Here is a 23,579-nt window from a genome sequence, read left to right as displayed (position 1 = left end):
GAATTTCTGAGGACAGGCCAGTGGTAACTACCAAAAACTCACTACCCACACAACTCAGCTTGGCAGTGGCCATTGCACACTCAGCCCAGCTACCATGTGGCCTAGTTCTGGCCATCACACAGCCTGGCCAGACTTTTCTAGAAACAGGTTTTCAGAGGTACTGAGGATGAAAAAACTGAAGACACTGGGCCTGGCAGTGGCCACCACACCACTAGGCTTGGCTTGGTGGCAGCCACTGTCTCACTGACCCAGGAAAAGGTTGCTGGGGGAGGGAAGGAGGGAAAACTTTAGACAGGGAGGCAGATCAGGCTGGGTGGTAGGGGGGAAGGGGAAAAGGAAGCAGGAAAAAGGGAGAGGCTATTGGTACTGCCAGGGAATAGAAAGAAGAAAGAGTAGGGAAAATGAAACATATCTATAAATCTTTGAGGGATCTCTCATGTAACTAGTCTAAGTTGAGAACAGATGAAATACCTCATGTATTGCAAAATCTGTAAGAATTTTATGGTGGTTATAATGTATTTCCCCTTTTCTCCCCGCCCCTTTTGAATGATGAACCATTTTTCTTTGGTGGATTAGTCTAGCACACCAGGCAACTGAAACCTTATTGATTAAATTAGAAACTACTGCTGTTTTGGAATATACCACTCATCATTTAGAGACAGAAGCAGTACCACCATGCCCAATCACTTCTGAATAACCTTTGGTAAAATAATTTATGGCACTGTGTACGCTCACATACCATATCCACTACTCTTCAGTTTAATTGTAGAAGCCATAAATTTGCTTTTCAACACTGAATTGGAAATGTGCTTCAATGTGCAGCATTATTCAGAAATAGTATACTTATTCATATTTAATGTTTCTAAGAAAATTTTTAACGCACAGTTTGCTGTGTTCTAGATGATACTTCTTTTAAATAAAATTATTTGAGGCAAGATACTTGCATTTAATATTTAATGCTACATATAATAAAAATTGGGAAAAGCAGTATAATTTTTAAAAAGTGAAAAATATTTCCAATATTAATCCTCGTATGTTATAATTTGAAGAAAATATTTGATCACTGTTGTTCATTATGGTACTTGTTCAGTGAATGTCTTAGCTGTTGATTATATTGTATCTTTCTAGCACTATGTAATCTGCCTTGGATCTCAGTGAAAAAGGTGGAGTATAAATGAATAAATAATAATGTTCAAAAATACAATATAATATAGGACAATGATTTATGAACTACTTAAAGTCTTAGTGAATATTTGTGTAAAATGATAAGTTGTATACAGCTCAAAAAAACCAACATTTTACTCCTCATTTAATATGCACACATTTTTTTTAGAGCAATGCAAATGTATCTATTTGCAACCTTAAGTTCTTCAAAAGATTTATTCTATCATGTGATGTTCTGTTCTTCAATGTTCAATGTAATTAGAAATAAAGAGTACCATTAAAACTGCTAAGGTTTTTAAACTCTTTTTAAATTGTGCATGGTAAATATTATAAAGACACTGCAAAATAGGAAAAATAGTAATTTACAATTTGATAGCTCCTCTCAGCTTTGCTGAGCGCCCTCTTGGATTTTCATCATTATCTGTAGCCTGGGGAGTAAGGACCTTCTTTCCTATGGCAGTCCATCTTGAATTAACATTGTCAACAGGCTCTTGTTCAGAAGAAATCCTTCCCATTTGCCTTATCTTTTGCCTTACATTGAGGTTGAATTTTTCTGAAATATCTATTCCATAAAGAAATCGCTTGATGATACGATCCTCTAATGAATGGAAAGAAATTGCTACAAGTCGACCTCCAGGTTTTAGAAACTTCTCAGCTACCTTTAATCCTGCATGGAGTTCATGAAGTTCATTGTTCACAAATATGCGCAATGCTTGGAAAGTTTTGGTAGCAATATGTGTTGGTCTTTGAAGTAAGTCTTTTCGAGCATATAAAGCTGCTTCAGAGAAAGCACCTGTTTTGAAAGAGAAGAAAAGATGTACTTTGTTTGCCTGTACTGTTAACTGAGATACGTTAAGTGCCTAATGACTGTTGATATAATTTTTAACATTTAAGAATGCTAATAGTCAGGAAATGGAGATGCTTATCTCTGAAGCTTAAGCCCAACCAGTGTCTTTAACCATTGACAAAGTTTTCCCCACTTCTCTACCATTTCTCAGAAAAGCTGGCATTTGAAACCTGGCTAGAACTGTGAATAAATTTAATTGCTTTTATACTTTTGCCTTTATACTTTTCTTTGAATAGGTCAGAGCAATGAAATTTATTTATTTCAAAAACATATTCTGCCTTTCTCAAGATCTGCTTCAGGTGGCTAATTCATTTTAAGTCAATGTCAGTAAATGAGTGTTGCCATTGCCTAAGGTCCCAGCTGTTTGGGAAAGACATATTCATAAGCATTCTAAATACATAACATAAATAGTGGAATGATACAGTTCTTATTTATCCTGGCTTTGAGAAAGGTTATCAAAAGCCCAAGGATTTTCAAAGCTTGAATGCACAGCTCACTTTTGGCAAATTCCCATTTTCAAAGAAAACAGACCATTGACTAGTAGATGAGTTATCCTTTTGAGAGGCATGTTTTCAGTGTGTTTCCATTTGGACTTTCATGCACTTTCAGAAATCAGATTGTATACAATTTACAGGTATCCTTTGCAAAGCACACAATGTGCTCGATACAATAAGTGCGTGCTGTTTTGGAACATTTCAAACAAATTACTGAATGAGAAATATAAATGTGATAAAGAACAAATATAATTTGTTGGACTCATAGTTTTAACAAAGAAGGTATCCAACCAGACTTACAGAGTAGGCTTTCTTTTGGGATTACTTGAATCTTAAAATAAGGAAATTTCTAAGAATGACAAATGATTTTAGAACATTTTTGCCAAATTCAGTGCAAGTAAATTTTGACCTTAGAAACATTGTGACAACTTGGTTGTTGTGGATTTTCCAGGCTGTATAGCCGTGGTCTTGGCATTGTAGTTCCTGACGTTTCGCCATCTTCAGAGGTTTAGCACCAAAAGACAGAGATCTCTCGGTGTCATAGTGTGGAGAAGATGTTGGCAGGTAATTTATATCTACTCAGGAAGGTGGGTTTGGGCCGAGTCATCCTGTAAGAGTTTCCCAGGGTGTGGAATGCTAATGGAGGGAGGCGTCACTGTATCTTGAGGAGGTTCTTTTGCATATGGATTGGAGCTTGATATGCTAATCTTCTCTGCAGGGCTATTGTAGGGTGTAGAGTGTTTTGTTAGCCTGGTGTTTTTCAGGTCTGGAAACCACGCTGTATTCATTCTTAAAGTCTCTTCTTTCATGTTGAAATTGTGCTTATGCTTATGAATTTCAATGGCTTCCCTGTGCAATCTGAAGAAGTAGTTGGAAGTGTTGTCCAGTATTTTAGTGTCCTGGAATAGGATACTGTGTCCTGTTTGAGTTAGGCTATGTTCAGCCACTGCTGATTTTTCTGGATGGCCAAGTCTGCAGTGTCTTTCAGGTTCTTTTATTCTTGTATGGATGCTACGCTGTGTGGTCCTGTCAGTCTATGGAGAACAGGATACGTTGGAGCTGACTCCCCCCCTTGCAGCAAGAAATCTAAGCTCTCTTGAGTCAAGGTTTTTAATGAGAAATCATAACTACAGCGTATATATGTCCATAGGTTACACAGAAGCAATTAAAAGTGTCTGGCTGTACACAGGGCTCTTGTTGAGAGCCCCTCAACAAGTCCCTCTCTGTCAGCCCCCCACCCTTGGTGCCCGACCAGCTGGGCATAGTCAGTGGGAGAGTAGGAAGGAGATGTCCCAAGGCTGCTGTGGTGAGCTATCTTAGATAAGAGTGCAGTCTTCCCAGGAGCTGGACAGCTTATGTGAAAAACTACACACACACACAGAAGATGATCGCAAAGTTCACGAAGATGGAGAGACTGTGGGCAGTAGACCTGACAGGTCCCAATGTAAACTTGTCAACAGCTGCAGGGTATGCGGTATACTCCTGCAGAGGTGAGGGAGTCTCTACTGTCTTTTGCTGATCGTAGCATTTGCTGTACTTTTCTGGTGGGTCTGAATACTGTTTGTAAGTTGCGCCTTTTCATAAGCTTTCCCATCTGATCAGTGATTCCTTTGATATATGGCAAAAACACTTTTCCTGTGGGAGACTGTTTTTCCTTAGTTGTTTGATTTGTTAGATCATACATCTGTTAGCAGCCCGGAAAATCCACAACAACCGTCATTCTCCGGCCATGAAAGCCTTCGACAATATATTATGACAACTTGTTCACGGAAACATAGTTAGGACATGGAGCCATATGCAATGAGGAGACTTTTGTGTATTTAAAAATTGCTGAAATCTTCATCAGAGGTGGTGAAGTACTCCAAAACATTTCCAACTATAGTCACAGTTAATGCCTTTGCATATGGACTGGGAGCAGTGGTTACATAGTCAGGAAGTGAGAACTAAGCAACAAGAGACGAATTACATGAGGACATGCACGTGGAAGGAGTTGCAATGTTGGCTGGGAAGCTGAGTTTTAAAAGAGATTGGAAGGCTTTGTCAATTTCCCTTCTCTATAGAGCCAGGGAGATCACTGTTCAAAGGGTTTAATTTCCTCTTTGCCTCTGGATGGCTCTATCAGTTTCACCTCCCCTTCTAGGAGGCAAAGAGGAAATTAACAAACCCTCTTAGCAGTGGTCTCCTGGCTCTTTAGAGAGACGAAATTGACAAAGCCTTCCGATCTCTTTTAAAACTCACCTTCCTGGCTAACACTGCAGCTCTCTTCACATACTTGTCCTCGTGTAATCTGTCTCTTGTAGCTTAGCTCTGAGATGCAAATGGTTGCATCTAGAACATTATTACCATAGCCTTCCCTTACGGAGCTCAGGATGGCATCCAGGTGTTACTCTCTGCCATTTTACACAGGTGTACTAAACCCTGAAAACTTGGGGGGGGGGTTGCCCCTCATAGATCTGTTAGCAGACACGCATTGCACCCTGAGACTTGCATTCTTTTACTATCAATACAGGCATATAATCAGCATATCACCCAAAATGTGAAGATTGGTAAGTGTGCATTCAGAGTGTAATCCTAAACTGATTTACACCCTTCTAAATCAATGATTTTAGAAGGATTAGGATTGCAAGGACATTTACTATAACTTATATTTTAAAAGTCCAGACTCCCCCACCACAACTTCATAGTTTTGTAATTTGTTGAATATTTTCAGTCTTAAAGCCATATTTTACTATAAATTTATATATTCATAAACAACAGTTACTTATCTTTTGCTGGAGATCTTTGGGGACAACTTCTATCAGTTCATTTGTCAAGGACCTAACATAAGTAAGGCTATAGCATTCAACTTCTATTTGTGTGAAGGCAGAGAATGTATATGAAGAATAATTTTATCATGTGAGATATGGGGATAAACGGCATTAGTGACTTCACTGTACTCTAGGAATATCTGCATCTATCCCACAAGCCGAAAAAGTAAGTTTGGTCACTTAGCCCAAGAAATTTGTTAAGATTATATGGAGAAGATATACATCACACTCACCATCTGAATAATTATAGCGTAAGACACTATGCTCAAAATTAAAAGCTCCATACACAGCAGCATGTTGCATGAAAGAATCTGTCTTCCCACATACATGCATGGGAGTTGATTTGTCAAAGCTAACATACTAATGCAGAAAATGGACCCAAATACACAACCATACAGACTTTTAAGTGTGCCTGTAAGATGTGCAAGTGAAAGCAATTGCCTTTGCTGAATCAGAACATAGGATTAAAATGTCACTCTCTCAAGTGAACGTAACTTTCTTTTTAGTTCTTGGCGCTCAGCTTCACTTTAAAACATATATAAAGAGACACTAAAATAGACTTGGTTCTCATCATATAGTAGAAACCATAGTATATTCATAAATAAAATATAAACAGATTTTCTGTTAGCATACAAATTGTCTTTAGATGCTACATCTACATTTGCTCTTCTATTATCATTTGCTTCCCAACACTGTTCCATAATCAGGTACTGGTATTATTTATGACTAAATTGGCAAGTATGGTAACATTTTCCAAACCTGTTCATCTTCACTGTGTAATGTTTACTATGTGCTACATTAATTAAAACCAGAAGCATGCTGAGAATACTACAATCCAAATTATTCCATTGTAAGTGTTGCAGATACAGCTAGAAATATAAGGGAACTGTTGCTGGATTTGACTGGGAAAATCACAGAAGATGCTTTTGCACACAAAAACATGGCTAACCCAGCCCCATATCTAGACACGCCACAAAGGAAGTCTAGAGACCTAGAATAGAACAACCCTGGAGAGGGGCATGAAACAGAGGAGTAATATAGTTTTATGGCCTTGTGTAGATCAGAAGAGCCATGTAACCCATATCAATAGATAGTATTTGTTATGGTCCAGGTGCAGAGAGTGTCTAAGAATAACAGGAATGTCCATCTTCACAGAAGTGGAGATATAATTCAAAGATGGGAGTATTGGTTGAGGACAAAAAAATATTCACATACATGAGAAACTTGTAATCACTAATTTTACATAGACTTTGTTCAAATAAAATGTAGCAAGAATGAAGTGACAATTTTTATATACTTTGCGAATACATTTCAAACATCGTTTATCTTGTTCGGTGTTTGAAGTTATAGCGTAAATTTGTTAATCAAGAATGGGAGCTCTTTTGAAGCAGGGCAGTTAGTTATTATTAGGAGATGATTTTGAAATCCTATAACTATGAGAAGCTCAATTGATTGGGAGCACTTCATAGAAGGGGCTCTTTGCCTGTGACCTGCTTATCTTGGATTCATGTAATTACTCTCCTTTCATGATCTATGTAGTTATAATGGATGGTATGATTTTCTGTTGATTGGGCTGATTTTAGGAATGCTAAATAATCATGTTTTAATAATAAAGGCTTAGAATGGAAGTGGAGATTGTGTACCACACCTCATAAAGAATATAAAATATTATTTGTTGTGTACCTCTTGCCAGGAGTTAAATTATTTAATATAGGAAAACTAACTAGACACTTAGGGCTTCTTAAGTGCATACCTATATCTGAATCAGGTCTGACCAGAGTCATCCAGAATAGTAGAACTGTACTATCTTCTTAACATAAAAAACTCTTCTATTGGAAAGTGACGTTACAACCACTTTCTGCTCACTCTCATTGATATTTGTGGCATCTCAGGGTCATTGCCAACACTAACTGTATAATCTGAGGCTGCCAAAAATCACTTCCCACATGGCTGAAGCTCCATGCAGTTTAAGTAACATTTGAACACACTCCTCATGTATGTTGCTCACATCACATATTAAGCATCCATATCAACACTATTCATCTTTAGGACTAGCTATCACATAGCACAGTACTTAACAAAAGACATAGCTGGCCCATTTGGGAAGAACATTCCAACATCACTGCACCCGCAAGGAGCCTAAACACTGAGAAGTGATTTTCAGTGAATCATGATGATGAAGTAATGTCTGTGTGGGTGAAGTATCAGATGTGGTTCCCAATACACTGTTATACCAAAGATTATAGCTGCTAACTAGAGATAGGCACGAACCGGGGGGAAAAATGAACCATGCAGTTTGTGGTTCATCGTGTTTCACTATGAACCATGAACTTTCATGAACCTGCCCTAGTTCACGAACCAGTTTGTTAGGTTTGTGAAAACATCACTTCCGGGTCAGCAAATCATCACTTTTGGGTTAGCAGAAGGTCATTTCTGGGTCAGCAGAAGGTCTGCAGAAAGCCCATCCACTGTTGCCTAAGAAACTGATAGATCGGTGCCAGGCTGTCTGCAGTGACAAACTGAAAAATGAACCAAATGCACCGGCCTAAAGTTCATGGCACTTCGTCAGAAACGAGCTCTGATGAACCACTAGTTCGCGAACGACGAACTACTGGTTTGCAAACCATGAACCGGCCTGGTTCATGCCAAACTTTGGTTTTTATTTTGGTTTGTGCCCATCTCTACTGCTAACCAGTAGAACACACAGGCCACCTCTGCAAAGACAGAATTTTTTTGGCAAAGTAATCCACACCACACCCCACAACACAGAAATTATGGATCATGAGTCATCTTCCTGTCCAGCTCCCTTGTCTCCATCCAAAGAGATGGAGGCATTTATGTATGTCTTTAGATGTAGCATCTAAAGACAAATACTAGGCATTTATGTTAATGTATATATAGTCTTCTTCCACTTGCATGCACATTAAAAGCAAACGACAAAATCAGTGAGGAGCTTTTTTATTAATGTATTCCTTATGCTGGATATATTTATGGCATGCAGTCTCTTATTTCATATAAGTGGATGGAATAGAGAAATGGACAAAAGAAAAATTCAGCATACTGGGAGTAGGCTATAGCTTAAATGAAAAAAGTCATCTAAAATTTTCTCATGCCAATATGTACTTCTCTTTATGTTTAATGAGTTTTAAAATATACTTTCATTTAAAATAAAATCTCTAAGTTGAATGAATCTTATACTGGAGTGGGTCAGGGGAATCCCACATACATAACATACAGATCACTATGGTAAGCAAAATGAGCAGGATTCACTTAAATGAGCAAGCCAAATACTAAGTGTATTACTATGGTCATTGATCTTTGTGTATTATTAGATGAAACCAGCATGCTTAAAATGGAAGAAAATCTTTGCCAGGTGTCACATATGCCTCCTGCATATCTGCCATGAATGTGTATGAGTTCTGCCTCTGGCTTCTGAGAGTATCGGAAGTTCTTTGTTTCTCTATGCCAGTGGGTTATCTTACAAAGGTTACAAATGTTTACTTTCTCTTTCTCACTCCGTGGAGCCAGTGTCCTTGACAGCCAGCCGAAGCTGGCTCATAGGGCGCTCCTTCTGAGAACCAAAAATAAATTCATTTTTCTCACTCACTGCTCTAAAAAATGTCTCACTACAACCCCCCCCCCTTAACAGTCCTCTTTCCCTTGGCAGGAAGATTAGCTGTAACTAACATTGCTAGCCCCATATACGTCACTTCTGCCAATTTCAACTGTTGATGCACCTTGTACTGAATGGATCTCTAATAAAGTTACTTCAACTGGAAAACCTGTGTGTTAACTGTGGAGAACTTGGGGAACCAACTGCCAGGGACTGACAGTTTGGCAGAAGTCCCTTCTTTTCCTCTGGACCTAGAATCCTGAAGCCGAACTACTGGCATGATGCCATACGAGACTGACCAGGAGACTGCAGAGACCCCAGAGGAACAGTTAATCAACTTAGAGTTGGAGCAGACCTATGGAAATGGGGCAACAGGAGGAACCCTGATTGGAGTAGCACCCAACCTGAGCATCACCGGCTGGGAGCTTGGGGTGCTCCCAAAGGGGTTAATGGATTACAGAACATGGCTGAAAACCACCTCAAGGGAAAGGGCATCCCAGCCACCCACCAGCCAGCAGACTCAGGAAGAATTCCTAGAAGAACTGGACCTCGGGGGGCCTCGAGAGCAAACTGGCATGGAGGAAGCCCTGCGGATCCGGAGAGAGAAGTTCTGGCATTGGCTTCACTCCGCCAGTCTCGGGATATTGGGGACGGATGCCTACTATCAAGTGATGGGGGTAACCCGGGAGGAACTGTGGCCAAGTCCCTACGATGCCCCGGTAGAACCCCTGGACGAGGACAAATCCACCACAATGGCAACAGATCCCCCAGAGGCTGACTCCGAGCAATTGTGAGCGATATGGGGAGAGATGGACCCCAGCACGGAATATGAAAATTAGAGGCCTGGTTTGACGGGAACTCTGAAGAGTTGGGGTATTTTATTGTGCAAGCCATGGAGTTTTTCCGAGAGTGGGGCCACACCTTCCTTAATGACCCCAGCTGGGTTAGTCACTTGGGATCCCAGCTGAATGGCTCGGCAGTGAAGTGGTATGTCACCCTGTATAAAGTCGGGGCCCTGGAGCTTCACAACCTCGAAGCATTTGTATGAGCATTGAGGGCCCAGTTTGTGCGGATTCACTGGAGGGAGAATGAGCCCGGACACAACTGAAACAAATGAGGCAAGGAAACTATCCAGTCCGCGAATACACTGAAGAATTCAGGCAGTATGCCATGAAGGTATGGGACTGGTCCAAAGGAGTCAAAATTGAGTTTTTCTGGGCAGGCCTGAACCCAGACCTGGTGGCCAAAGCCTTGATGCAAGATGACCCTGCCACCCTGTTGGGATGGCTCCAACTGGCCTGTGAGGTCGAGAAGTGAGACCAGGTAGTGAAGCTCATAAAGATGCAGTGTCAGAACCGTGGCTAGATAATATCCTTACTCCAGTCTGCCTTCTGCAATTAGACAATAGTCCATTGTTTCCAAAAAGCATTTAATGAAGAAAAAGATCATTATAGTCCACTGGCCTGAATGCAATATTCAGGTTGGTACATATGCATTGTTACCAATGACTAGCAAAGCATGAGGTACAAAGTAACAGATCACAGATGGCCCAACCTCCCCCCATAGTTCTCAAAACAACCCCTTTGAAGTCAGGATAGCGAAAGTTCCCAAGGCCGATTCTTGGTGGAACGCCGGTAGCCAAAACAACCCTCTTCTGTGAGATAGATGCCTGGGAATCTTGGCACCTGGGGAGAGAGCACTTAAACACTGAAAGGATTAAATATGGAGTCGGTTAACCAAAAGCATACATGACAGCATTCTGAACCTGACATTCTGCCCCCTCTAAGATGCTCCTCCCCCAGGTTTATGTGGGTAACGAGAGTGAAAGGCTCTCACAAGTCTAGGAGCATGAACATGTACAGAATTCACCCATTCATCAAACCCAGAGTCAAAGTCCTTCCACCTAATGAGGTAAAATAACTGATTTCTTTTTATTTTAGAGTCCAATATTTGTTGCACCTCATAGTGGGTCTGGTCATCGATCAAAGTGGGGATTGGAGGGGCCCGAGTGTGCCATTGTTCATCAATGGGGGCTTTTTTCAATAGACTAACATGGAAAGTATCATGCACGTGGCGTAGATTTTTTGGTAGATCTAAGGCAACCGTTACTTTGTTGATTACTTTGCGAACAGGAAAAGGTCCTAAGAATTTAAATGCTAGCTTGCGGCTGGTTTGAGTTACTTTCAGATTCTTCGTAGAAAGATAAACAAGATTGCCTGGTTGTAAATCCCATCCTGCCGCACGGTGGCGGTCGGCGTACTTTTTGTAATCCTGTTTGGCTTTGTCGAGGTGTTTTTTGATTTGAGTCCAGTGTTGAGCTGCTTCCCCCCACCATTCGGTGACGTCTTTGGAAGCTGTAGTAGGAGGGGGGAGCGCTTCAAACGGAAATGGTTTGAAGTGGAAGCCATAGACGACTTTGAAGGGAGTTTCTCCCGTGGAGGCATGGACGCTGTTATTATATGAGAGTTCTGCTAAGGGTAGCAAGTCAAACCAATTATCTTGCTGGAAATTAATGTAACAACGTAGAAATTGCTCTAATATCTGATTAGATTTTTCTGATTGTCCATCTGTTTCTGGGTGATGGCTTGAACTGAGACCTTGTTCAATGCCCAGTAGTTGTAAAAGCTCCCGCCAGAAGTTGGCAACGAATTGTCCGCCGCGATCCGAGATCACCTTGGATGGAAAAGAATGTATTTTTACAATGTTTTTGATAAAAATGTCAGCCAGTTTTCTAGCGGAAGGAATCGTGGTGCATGGTATGAAATGAGCTTGCTTGGAAAACAAATCAACCACAACTAAAATGCAATTATGCCCCTTTGAGGGGGGTGATAAAGTCCATAGAGATTATTTCCCACGGTCGATTGGGAGTTTCTAAAGGTTGTAAGAGTCCCGGGGGTTTGCCCTTTCGGGATTTGGCGCTGAGGCAGATGGGGCAAGACGCAACATATTGGGAAATGTCCTTGTGCATGCCCGGCCACCAAAATTGGCGTTGCACTAAGTGGAGCGTTTTTAAGTACCCGTAGTGCCCCGCCGTGGGGGCATCATGACAACGGTGTAAAACTTCTTTCCGTAAACTTTTGGGTACGTAGAAGCGATCTCCCCAAAGCCATTCCCCTTGGGCGGACTGTTGCAGCTTGTCTTTGGGCACATTCCCCCCTCCTTTTCCACTTCAGCTTTCAGCTTTTCTCTCCAGCCCTGGTCGGGTTGACGGGAGGGGTTTGTGCGGCTGCGAGTGGTCACCACGCCCCCTAATTGCGTAGGCGAAAAGACTGTGTCAATTGTCTCCTCCCTTTTGCTTTTGTGTTGGGGCATGCGTGATAGCGCGTCGGCCAAAAAGTTAGTTTTGCCCGGAAGAAAGTTTAATGTGAAATCGAATTTGGAGAAAAATTCCGCCCACCTCAGTTGTTTGGCGTTTAGCCTGCGAGGACTACAAAGGGCCTCTAGATTCTTATGGTCCGTCCAGACTTCGAACGGATGACGGGCCCCTTCTAACCAATGTCTCCAGTTAGTGAGAGCTGCTTTTACAGCAAAAGCCTCCTTTTCCCATACATTCCAATTCCTTTCCGCCTCTGAAAACTTTCTGGAAAGGAAGGCACAGGGTTTGAGCTTTCCGTCCGCCCCCCGCTGTAGCAGCATGCCCCCAATCGCCATGTCGCTGGCGTCGACCTGTACTATGAAGGGGCGGTTCAGATCCAGTGTATATCTGAACTGTACTGACTCCATTTTCTAATGCTTCTAGTGTTTAAGTGCTTTCTTCCCAGGTGCACCAGTTCCCAGGCAGCGTTCCCACCGGAGGCGACTGTTTTGTCTAACACCTTCCACCAAGCATTGGCCTTGAAGAAGAGCAGCTTCCCAGGACTGAGAGATGTTGTTTTGAGAACTGTGGGGGGAGGCAAATCCAGATGGGTATTGTCACTCTGTACCTAATACTTTGCCCTTCATTGGTAACAATGATCATGTACCATCCTGAGTCTCCTATTCAGGACAGTGGACTATAATGGACCTTTTCTGCAGTAAAGTTTCCTTTTCCAAACAATGGACTTGTGTTTGCTTCTAAAGGGAACCCTGTAGTGAGAGCCTTATTTAGCCACAGTCTGACATTTTGTTACCAATCATGCCTGAGTCAGGCCCAGCGGAATCCAAGGTTGTCCCGGACAGGGATCCTTTGTTTGATCCGTATGCGTCTCCCGACAGTCAACCAGTGCAAGCCCAAGACTCCCAGGAGCCGAGACCAGCCGGGACCGGGACCGGAGCCTCCACTCCTACCCCGCCTCTCATCGATCTCGGTGCTGAAGGGACAAGGCCGACGGCGGCCGCTCTCCCCTTGATCTCGTTACCCACCCCGTCGAAGTGGGGAGCCAGGCCCCGAGAAACGAGAGAGCGCCGGGCAGGTGGACTACATCCACGAGTTTCGATGGACGGGCGCCAAAGCCTAGAAACTGTCCCTGAGCTAGATAGCAGCCAACCATGGCGATATTGGAACAGGATGACCGAACAAACGGAGGGGGACACATCCCACCGCGGCGCCCTGAGTTGGGATTATTCGGAACTTGCTCCGTGGAAAGAGCCAACGGAAGTTCCTGAACAAAGTTGGGTGCAGATGCAAAGTCGCACCCATGCTGTAGATTCCGGCATTTCGGCAGTGACGGGCCTGGCCAAGGGAATTCTAGCAGCGAGATCGCGAGTCGATCAAGGAGACCCTCCGCCTTGGGGCCCATTTTCCCCGGTGAGTGCAGCGAACGGAGGTTCCATGATGGAGCAACCGGGGCCAAGTCGAATGCAACAGTTAGAAGCTAGACTGATGGATATGGAAGAGAGTTTGGCTCATGCCATTCATCTAATCTCAGCAATGGGGGCAGGAGAGAGACTGTCACCTGAAGAGATGGCGGTGCAGATAGCTACCCTCCAAAGTGTTATCTCATATCCGGTGGAGGTAGTTCTGCAACAGCCGTCACCTACGGGAGATGAGGAAGCCTGCCCTGGAGAACCGGGAGAACAGCCCACGGAATTTCCCAGACAGGACGAAGTTCCACCTAGAGGGGATACCCCGGCTGAGCCACCGGGGGAAACTCCAACTGAACCTCCTAAATCGGGAGGGGATCTACCACTGGGGGAGACTCCAACTGAGACCCCCGCTGAGCGGCCTACGGAAGGGGAAGAAAAGCCAAGCGAGACACCGGTGATACCCCCTCATACTTCTCCGATAACGGTCCGGCCGGATCAATCGGAAGAGCGCCCGGCTCCACCTGAGGAGGGAGCGCCTCGACAACCGCTGGAAATTGTCCCCATCCTGCAAACTCCAGGGGACGGTCTACCGGCGCCACAAGACCAGCCTTTGCTTCCCAGAATAACGACGCCTGGAGGGGCAAGCCCGCGCGGCCTACCACCCATCCGGCCTTCGCCGCTGCGGCCCCTCCCGCTTCGACCGCAGCTTATACCTTTACAGCAGCCGATCCGTTGACCACAGGATCAGCCAGTAATACCACCTCCGAATCAACCGGGAGGGCCTACACCACTACGACCCCACCCCCCCCCTCAGCGGCCGCTCCTCACTCAACCACACCGGCCTCCTCCACCTCGACAGCTACTGCCGACGCCCCCCGTGTTACCAGCCAGACCAAGATTGCAGCCACCGGCTCGGCCACCACTGCAGCCTCCGGCCCAACCTAGGCTACCTCCAGCCCAGCCGAGACTACCCCCGCCAGCCCAGCCACGGCTACCTCTGCCAGCGCAGCCGGTGTTGCCGCCGCCAATACAACCAGCGCCGTTGCCCCAACCGGGGCCCCAGTTACCTCCCCTCGCACCCCAGGCGCCATTAAGGCTTCTGATGGATTTCTACCCAGCACCGGCTCCGAGACAAGATCTCCCGATGGGCTGGGTGAAACTGGAAGCCACTTTTGATGGGGATCCCTCCAAACTAGGATTTTTCCTGGTGCAAGTGGTGCAATTTTTCAACCGGTGGGGACACCTCTTCGGCAGCGAGGCCAGTCAAATTGAGCACCTCGGTTCCCGCTTGCAAGGCAAAGCAGCAGATTGGTATGTAGGCTTATATAACATCGGTGCTCCCGAACTCAATACTCTCCAGGGGTTAGTAGATTCTATCCGAGCACAATATGAAGACCCCTTAGAGGAAACCCGGGCCCGAACAGAATTGCAAGCCATTAAACAGGGCAGTATGTCGGCAAGGGACTATATTACAAATTCCGACAACTAGCTGCCAAATGCCCTAGGTGTGAGGAGTTCACCAAAATTATCCTGTTCAAGCAAGGGCTCAACCCGAGGCTTCTGGACAGAGCCCTCATGCAGGATAATCCCCCGACGTTGTTAGGCTGGATCCAGCTAGCCTGTGAAGTCGAAAACCGCATTTTGGAAGTCCGTTTGGTTGAACAACAACAACAAACGGGACAAAGAAGACCCTTAACTTTGCAGAAGGGAGGACGAGGAGCTGGATACGCCACCCGTGGAGCGAGAGATGCTAGATGGCAACAAGGGCTGTGTTTGCAATGCGGACAACCCGGTCACTTTGCAGCGCAATGCCCCTACCGGCCTGTGCAAAGACCCCCGCTTCAAATAAGGCGTCCAACCCTTGCTCCATTTCCTAATCTCCAGCGCCCTGTACCCGCGCCACGAGCGAATAGAGGTCGGGGAGCTTCCCAACGACCCGCCGCAGAAAGGGGACTGGAAGCGGAAGAAATTATGGAGTACGACCCCGCTTCCCCCAATATCGAGGGAAATCCAGAAAGCCCCCAGTCGGGAAACGAAATGGATCTGTCGTAAAGGGACCCGACCGACAGATCCATCGCAAGCCCGTCCCTGCACGGAACCGGCCGCCTGGGTCCATCTTATTCATGCCAGTGACTCTAATTAACCCGGAGAGAAAAATGCACATCCGAGTGCAAGCCCTTATCGACTCGGGCTGTTCAAGGGACATCATCGCCCCAGCCCTAGTCAATGGACTAGTCTTACCAACTCGGGAATTACAAAATCCAGTAATCTTTGAACAAATGGATGGCACCAATATGAACCCTGTTACCACTGAGACCGTCCCAGTGATCACAGGCATGGGACAACATTGGGAAAAGAGATCTTTTGTCATCAGCTCCACAGCCAAATACCCGTTAATTCTAGGCAGCAAGTGGCTATGTGATCACAATCCCTACATTGACTGGGCTCAAAGATGCATCACTTTCAGTCATGCCAACTGCAAAAACCACCGCTGGAATCAAAACTGGGGCAGTGATCCAACTCACATCGAAAAGGCCCTTCTTACTCAAGAAGAAATCAGCCAAATACCCGAACCGTATTGGCCTTTTCTAAACGCTTTTTCCGAGGAGGAAGCTGATACCCTACCCCCGCACCGACGAACGGACTGTGCGGTGGAAATTTTACCCGGAGCCTCACTGCCCAAAGGACGGCTCTACCCCATGAGTCTCCAGGAACGAGAGGAGCTCCGGAAATTCATCGACACCAACCTCCAACGAGGGTTCATCCGCCCAGCCAACAGCCCCCACGCCGCTCCGGTTCTCTTCGTGAAGAAGAAGGATGGGGGACTACGACTGTGCACGGACTTTCGAGGACTTAATGCAGTGTCCACCAACAACGCCTATCCGATACCACTCATCCGAGACCTTCTCAACGTCGTGGCCCAAGGTAAGATCTTTACAAAATTAGACTTAAAAGATGCTTACTTCCACGTCCGTATCAAGGCAGGGGATGAGTGGAAAACCGCGTTTAATACGCCCCTCGGACAATATGAATACCTAGTTATGCCTTTTGGATTGACGGGAGCCCCGTCTGTATTCATGTCCATGATAAACGAAGTTCTGCACGAATTTCTATACAAAGGGGTGGTGGTGTACCTTGATGATGTCTTAATTTATTCGGACACAGAGGAAGAACATATTCAAATGGTACAAAAGGTCCTGGCCACCTTGATGAATAATAAACTGCCCATCAAGTTGTCCAAATGTGAATTCCATAAAACCGAACTCACTTACCTTGGGTATTGCATCTCCCAAGAGGGTTTAAAAATGGATCCAACCAAAATACAAGCGATCCAAGACTGGCAAACACCCGCCACCCGTAAAGAACTGCAATCCTTCCTGGGTTTTGCCAACTTCTATAGAGACTTTATAGCAAATTTCGCCCAAATCACGCTCCCCTTGACAGAGTTATTGAAAACAAAAGACAAAGGGGAACAAGCTAAAAAACCCTCCTCCAAACTACAATGGACCTCCGATTGCCAAACTGCTTTCGAATGCCTAAAAGAGCAATTTATAACGGAACCCATCCTCTCCCACCCCAACGAACAGTCCCCTTTCATAGTGCAAGTCGACGCCAGCGATACGGCAATAGGGGGAGTGTTACTGCAGAAGGGGGAGGATGGAAAATTGAGGCCTTGTGCATTCTTGTCTAGAAAATTTTCAGAGGCGGAAAGAAATTGGAATGTGTGGGAGAAGGAGGCTTTTGCAGTAAAAGCGGCCCTTACTAACTGGAGACATTGGCTGGAGGGGGCGCGATACCCCTTCGAGGTCTGGACAGATCATAAAAATCTGGAGGCCCTCCGAAGCCCACGCAGACTGAATGCCAAGCAATTGCGATGGGCGGAATTCTTTTCCAAATTCAACTTCACTCTAAATTATCTCCCGGGCAAAACTAACTTCTTGGCGGACGCCCTATCGCGCATGCCCCAACACAGGAGCAAGCGGGAGGAGACGGTCGACACGGTCTTCTCGCCTACGCAACTTGGGGGCGTGGTGACTACTCGCGGTCGAGCCAAGCAGCCCCTCCCGGCCAACCAGGAGTGGAAATCGAAACTTAAAACTGAGGTGGAAAAGGAGGGGGATAAAGCTCCGCGAAACAAACTGGTCCAATCCCCACAGGGGGATTGGCTGGCTGGAAGCAAGTTTTATGTCCCAGACAGCCTCAAACTGGAGATCTTGCAGCGCTGTCATGATGCTCCCACTGCTGGTCATTATGGGTATCTGAAAACATTACATCTAATCCAAAGGCAATTCTGGTGGCCGGGCATGCGCAAAGACATTTCCCAATATGTTAGTTCCTGCCCCGTTTGCCTCAGCGCCAAAACCAGAAAAGGAAAACCTCCGGGTCTCCTGCAACCATTAGAAACACCCAACAGACCTTGGGAAATAATATCTATGGACTTTATCACTGATCTACCTATTTCAAAAGGACATAATTGCATTTTAGTCGTGGTAGATCTGTTCTCCAAACAAGCTCATTTTATTCCCTGTACAGCTATACCCACTGCCCGAAAACTAGCAGATTTATTTTTAAAACACATCGTAAAATTACATTCTTTTCCGTCCAAGGTGATTTCGGATCGCGGCGGACAGTTCGTTGCCAACTTCTGGCGGGAGATTTTGAGAATGTTGAATATTGAGCAAGGCATCAGCTCAAGCCACCACCCACAAACCGACGGACAATCCGAAAAAACAAACCAGATACTAGAACAATTTCTTCGTTGCTACATTAATTTCCAACAAGATAATTGGGTGGATCTTCTCCCTTTGGCCGAATTCTCATATAACAACAGTGTACATGCTTCCACTGGAGAGGCCCCTTTCAAAATTGTCTATGGAGCTCACTTCAATCCCTTCCCGTTGGACGCTCCTCCTCTCCATTCCTCTACTTTGCCAGATGTATCTTCATGGTGGGGGGAGGCGGCGCAACAATGGACTCTTATTAAGAAACATCTTGAAAAAGCCAAACTGGATTACAAAAAATACGCAGACCGCCATCGTGTGGCCGAATGGGATTTACAACCTGGAGATCATGTATATATTTCCACAAAGAACCTGAAACTAGCTCAGACAAGCCGCAAACTCGCTCTGAAATTCCTGGGACCTTTCCCTGTGCGCAAAATAATAAATAAGGTGACTGTTGCTGTAACTTTGCCCAAGAATTTACGCCATGTTCATGATACGTTCCATGTCAGTCTTTTAAAAAGAGCTCCTATTGATGACAAGTGGCACATCAAAGCTCCACCCATTCCAACTTTGATTGACAACCAAATACACTATGAGGTACAACAAATTTTGGACTCTAAACTCAAACGAAACCAGCTTTTTTACCTCATTAGATGGAAGGACTTTGATTCTGGGTATGATGAATGGGTGAATTCTGTACATGTTCATGCTCCTAGACTGACCAAAGCTTTTCATACTCGCTATCCATACAAACCAGGGGGGGATCTATTTTAAGGGGGGCAGAATGTCAGATCCAGTGTATATCTGAACTGTACTGACTCCATTTTCTAATGCTTCTAGTGTTTAAGTGCTTTCTTCCCAGGTGCACCAGTTCCCAGGCAGCGTTCCCACCGGAGGCGACTGTTTTGTCTAACACCGTTCCACCAAGCATTGGCCTTGAAGAAGAGCAGCTTCCCAGGACTGAGAGATGTTGTTTTGAGAACTGTGGGGGGAGGCAAATCCAGATGGGTATTGTCACTCTGTACCTAATACTTTGCCCTTCATTGGTAACAATGATCAAATGATCATGTACCATCCTGAGTCTCCTATTCAGGACAGTGGACTATAATGGACCTTTTCTGCAGTAAAGTTTCCTTTTCCAAACAATGGACTTGTGTTTGCTTCTAAAGGGAACCCTGTAGTGAGAGCCTTATTTAGCCACAGTCTGACATTCATCGGGGTGTTGCAGCACGGGCTCTGAGACAAACTGCGTTTTAAGGTGATTGAACGCTGTTTGGCATTCCGGTGTCCACGACAGTTTTGCGCTCGGCTTTTTGGCCTGGTCCCCCTTGTCTTTGGTTTTTAATAGTTCAGTTAGGGGGAGTGTGATTTGAGCGAAATTTGCAATGAATTCTCTATAGAAGTTGGCAAAGCCTAAGAATGATTGCAGTTCTTTGCGGGTCGCGGGGGTTTGCCAATTTAATACGGCCTGTATTTTGCCGGGATCCATTTTCAAGCCCTCTTGAGAAATACAATAGCCTAAATAAGTGAGTTCTGTTTTGTGGAACTCACACTTAGAGAGCTTAATGGGCAGTTAGTTATTCATGAGAGTGGTTAAGACCCTTTTTACAAGATCCACGTGTTCCTCTTCGGTCTCCGAATAGATTAACACATCATCTAGGTACACCACAACGCCTTTATATAAAAATTCATGCAGTACTTCATTGATCATAGACATGAAAACCGATGGGGCCCCGGCCAGTCCAAAAGGCATAACTAAATATTCATATTGGCCGAGGGGTGTATTGAACGCGGTTTTCCATTCATCCCCTTCTCGGATACGGACATGAAAGTAAGCGTCTTTTAAATCTAATTTCGTAAAGACCTTACCTTGAGCCACGACGTTGAGTAGATCTCTGATGAGCGGGATGGGGTAGGCGTTGCTCCCCTGACAAGGGGGTGGGGAGAAAAGAGAAGACCCTCGACTCAAGCTCCCTGGATTCGGAGCGGGCTAACTGCATGAGAAAGGGATTATGTTGACATTGTGGAGGAGTTGGCCATTTTGCCGAGTGCCCGGGGAGGATGAAGGAGAAAATGGAGAAGAGCTGCACTGGGAAACCGACAGCCCCATAGGTCACCAAGTTGCCAAAGAAAGCTTCTAAAAAGAAAAGCAAAGGGGCAACTGGCCTCAATACTATGGAGGGATTGAGTGAGAAACCTTTGGAAGAGGAAGAAACTCCTGACCAGCCAGTGGGAAACACCAGCGACCTGTTGTGAGGAGGCCCCGACAACAGGTCCCACAGGAACCACCAACACCTGAGGTGAGACCGAAAGGAGCCTTATTTTACATGCCAATGACTGTAGTTAACCCACAGCAGGGGACCCACATTTGAGTGCTGGCCTTAATTGACTCTTGATGCACTCGGGATTTGATTGCCCCAGCCCTAGTCAAAGGATTGGGATTGAACGTGTGTAAATTGAATCATCCCATTGAATTTGAACAGATGGATGGGTCTCGAATGAAAGGAGCCCTGGCCAATGTAGAAACTGAGATGGTCCCAGTGGGAATGGGAAGCCATTGGGAAGCCAGAACTTTTGTAGGAACTGATGCCACTAAATTCCCGTTTGTGTTGGGAATAAGATGGCTATGGGACCATGACCATTAAGTGGAAAAGTGGTGAACTATGCTTGGGTGTGTGTGTGTGTCGAAGCCATGTATGGAACCCAGCATGGGGTCCTAACGCTCCCCCCTCAAGAGACTGCTCTACTAACTCCAGAGAAAGTTGAACACATTCCCCCAAAATATCAGTTCTTGAGTCATGTGTTTGATGAGGAGGAAGCTGATGAACTCCCCCCCCATAGGGCTACTGACTGTGCCACAGAGCTAATCCCAGGGCAAAAACTGCCAAAGGGAAAACTTTACTCAATGAGCCCAGGGGAGAGGGAGGAACTGCATAAATTCATTGGGGAAAATCTGGCCAGAGGATTCATCCACCCGGCCAGCTCCCCTCATGCTGCACCAGTGTTGTTCCACAAAATGAAAGACGGGAGGTTGAGACTGTGTATGGATTATAGGGGAATCAATGCATTGTCCATGTCCAATGCCTACACCATTCCCCTGATTAGAGACTTGCTAGGAGTGGTGTCTCAAGGGAAAATCTTTTTGAAGCTGGATTTATGAGATGTGTATTTCCGAGTGAGAATAAAGGAGGGGGATGAATGGAAAACCATTCATCCCCCTCCTTTGGGGCAATTTGAATACAAAGTAATGCTTTTTGGATTACAATGGTCTCCGTGGGGGGAGGGGGTTATGAATCTAATAAATGAAGTCCCACACCAACATTTGTATAAGCGTGTGGTGGTTATTTAGATGATGTGTTGATTTATTCAGAAAATTATAAGTCCCATGTAAAACTAGTACGTCAGGTACTAAAAACTCCCTGGGACAACCATTTGCCAGTGAAACTGCTGAAATGAGAATTCCATAAAGAAGAGTTGGATTTCCTGGGATACAGAATATCAAAGCAAGGGTTAAAAACAGACCTGGCAAAAATCCAAATGGGGGACCCCCCCCCCCAACCAGGATACAGTTGCAATCGTTCCTGGGGTTAACCAACTCTTACAGACCCTTCATAAAAAACTTTACTCAAATCTCCTTACCCTTGACTGATTTATTGAAAACCAAGTGTAAGGGACCGCAGGGGGTGAAACCCAGTGCTAAATTAAATTGGACTACAGAATGCCAAAAAGCTTTTGAACATTTAATGACTTTGTTCGCTTCCGAGCCTGTTCTACGCCACCCCAATGGGAATTGAAAGTTCGTTGTACAGGTAGATGAGAGCAACGTTGCCATGGGGGGAGTTATTTTTCAAGCAGATGAAGCAGGGAAACTGCATCCCTGTGCCTGTGTATCAAAAAAATTCTTAGCGCACCCTGCGAAAATAAGGCACCAAGCACCTCCGGTGCTTCTCCAAATTTCATTTCACGCTGAAGCACCTCCCCGGCAAATCTAACTTCCTGGCAGACGCCCTTTCACGCATGCCCCAACATGAAAGCCAGAGAGAGGACATAATAGACACAATGTTCTCTCTGGATCAATGGGGGGGCAGTAACCGCCTGGGGCCAGGCAAAGCCAGCGAAACTAAAGCCTCTAGGCATGGACTGGGAGGAGAAAGCGAAACAAGAGGCAGAAAAGTAGGGGGATGCCTTACCCAAAAACGAACTGAAAAGGAAGAGGGAGGCGAATGGTACCATCATGGCAAATTTTATGTGCCAGCCAGTTTGAGGGGGGAGGTGCTAAGACACTGCTATGATTCTAAGCTAGCTGGTCACTTCGGCTACTTTAAGACCTTGCATCTAGTACAAAGACAATTTTGGTGGCCAAACATGAGGAAAGACATATCTCAATCTGTGCTGACTTGCCAAGTGTGCCTAATGGGGAAAATCAGAGGGGGGGGAAACGCTAGGTTTCCTCCAGCCCCTGTAATCCCCCCCTTGACCATGGTCGGTGATCTTGATGGATTTTATAACTGACCTTCCTCTCTCTAAAGGGAAGACCATCGTTCTGGTGTTGGTTGATTTGTTTTCTAAGCAAGCCCGTTTCATTCCATGCTCTAAAATCCCAACCAACAAGAAATTAGTCAATCTTTTCATGCAGCCAGTAGTTACACTGCACTCGTTTCCAGACAAGGTGATATCGGACCGCAGGGTCCAGTTTGTTGCCAACTTCTGACGGGAGCTATTGAAATTGGCTGGAATTGAACAAGGGTTTAGCTCCACCCATCATCCCGAGACTGATGGGCAAACCGAAAGAGTTAATCAAGTCTTAGAACAATTTCAAAGGTGCTACATTAATTACCAACAAGACGATTGGACTGATTTCCTGAGTTTTGCCAAATATTGTTATAACAACACAATACACAGCTCCACAGGAGCCTCCCCCTTCATGGTAGTACATGGATATGAAGACAAAGCAATGCCCTTTGTAAAAACCCCAAGCAATGATGCACCAGGGGACTTCAAAGAGTGGTGGTCTACCCTAAAGGCTCAATGGGGATTACAAAAAAAAGCCAAAGAGGATTACAAAAAATAGGCTTTCCCATGGCAACTACAATCAGGGGACTATGTATACATTTCCACAAAAAACCTAAGAGGGAGCAACCCAGCAAAAAACTGGGGTGGAAATTTCTGGGGCCTTTTCAGGTCAAAAAGATAATAAAGTCACTG

The 23,579-nt window shown here is 45.0% G+C and overlaps 1 protein-coding gene across 2 annotated transcripts in view; it reads right to left on the bottom strand.

Moving 5' to 3' along the window:
- Positions 1-972: 972 nt before the first annotated feature.
- The window catches only part of METTL15 (methyltransferase like 15), a 347,029-nt gene continuing 324,422 nt past the window's right edge, over positions 973-23,579 (bottom strand). For both annotated transcript variants that reach the window (XM_054972078.1, XM_054972077.1), the window contains exon 6: positions 973-1,957. In XM_054972078.1, the coding sequence (XP_054828053.1) occupies positions 1,527-1,957 (431 nt within the window). In that variant the 3' untranslated portion in view covers positions 973-1,526. The remainder of the gene's footprint in view (positions 1,958-23,579) is intronic.

This window comes from Eublepharis macularius, chromosome 2 (assembly GCF_028583425.1).
Source record: "Eublepharis macularius isolate TG4126 chromosome 2, MPM_Emac_v1.0, whole genome shotgun sequence".
Taxonomy (NCBI): Eukaryota; Metazoa; Chordata; class Lepidosauria; order Squamata; family Eublepharidae; genus Eublepharis; species Eublepharis macularius.
The sequence above is the reverse complement of the archived record's forward strand: the minus strand, read 5'-3'. Positions and strand labels throughout refer to the sequence as shown.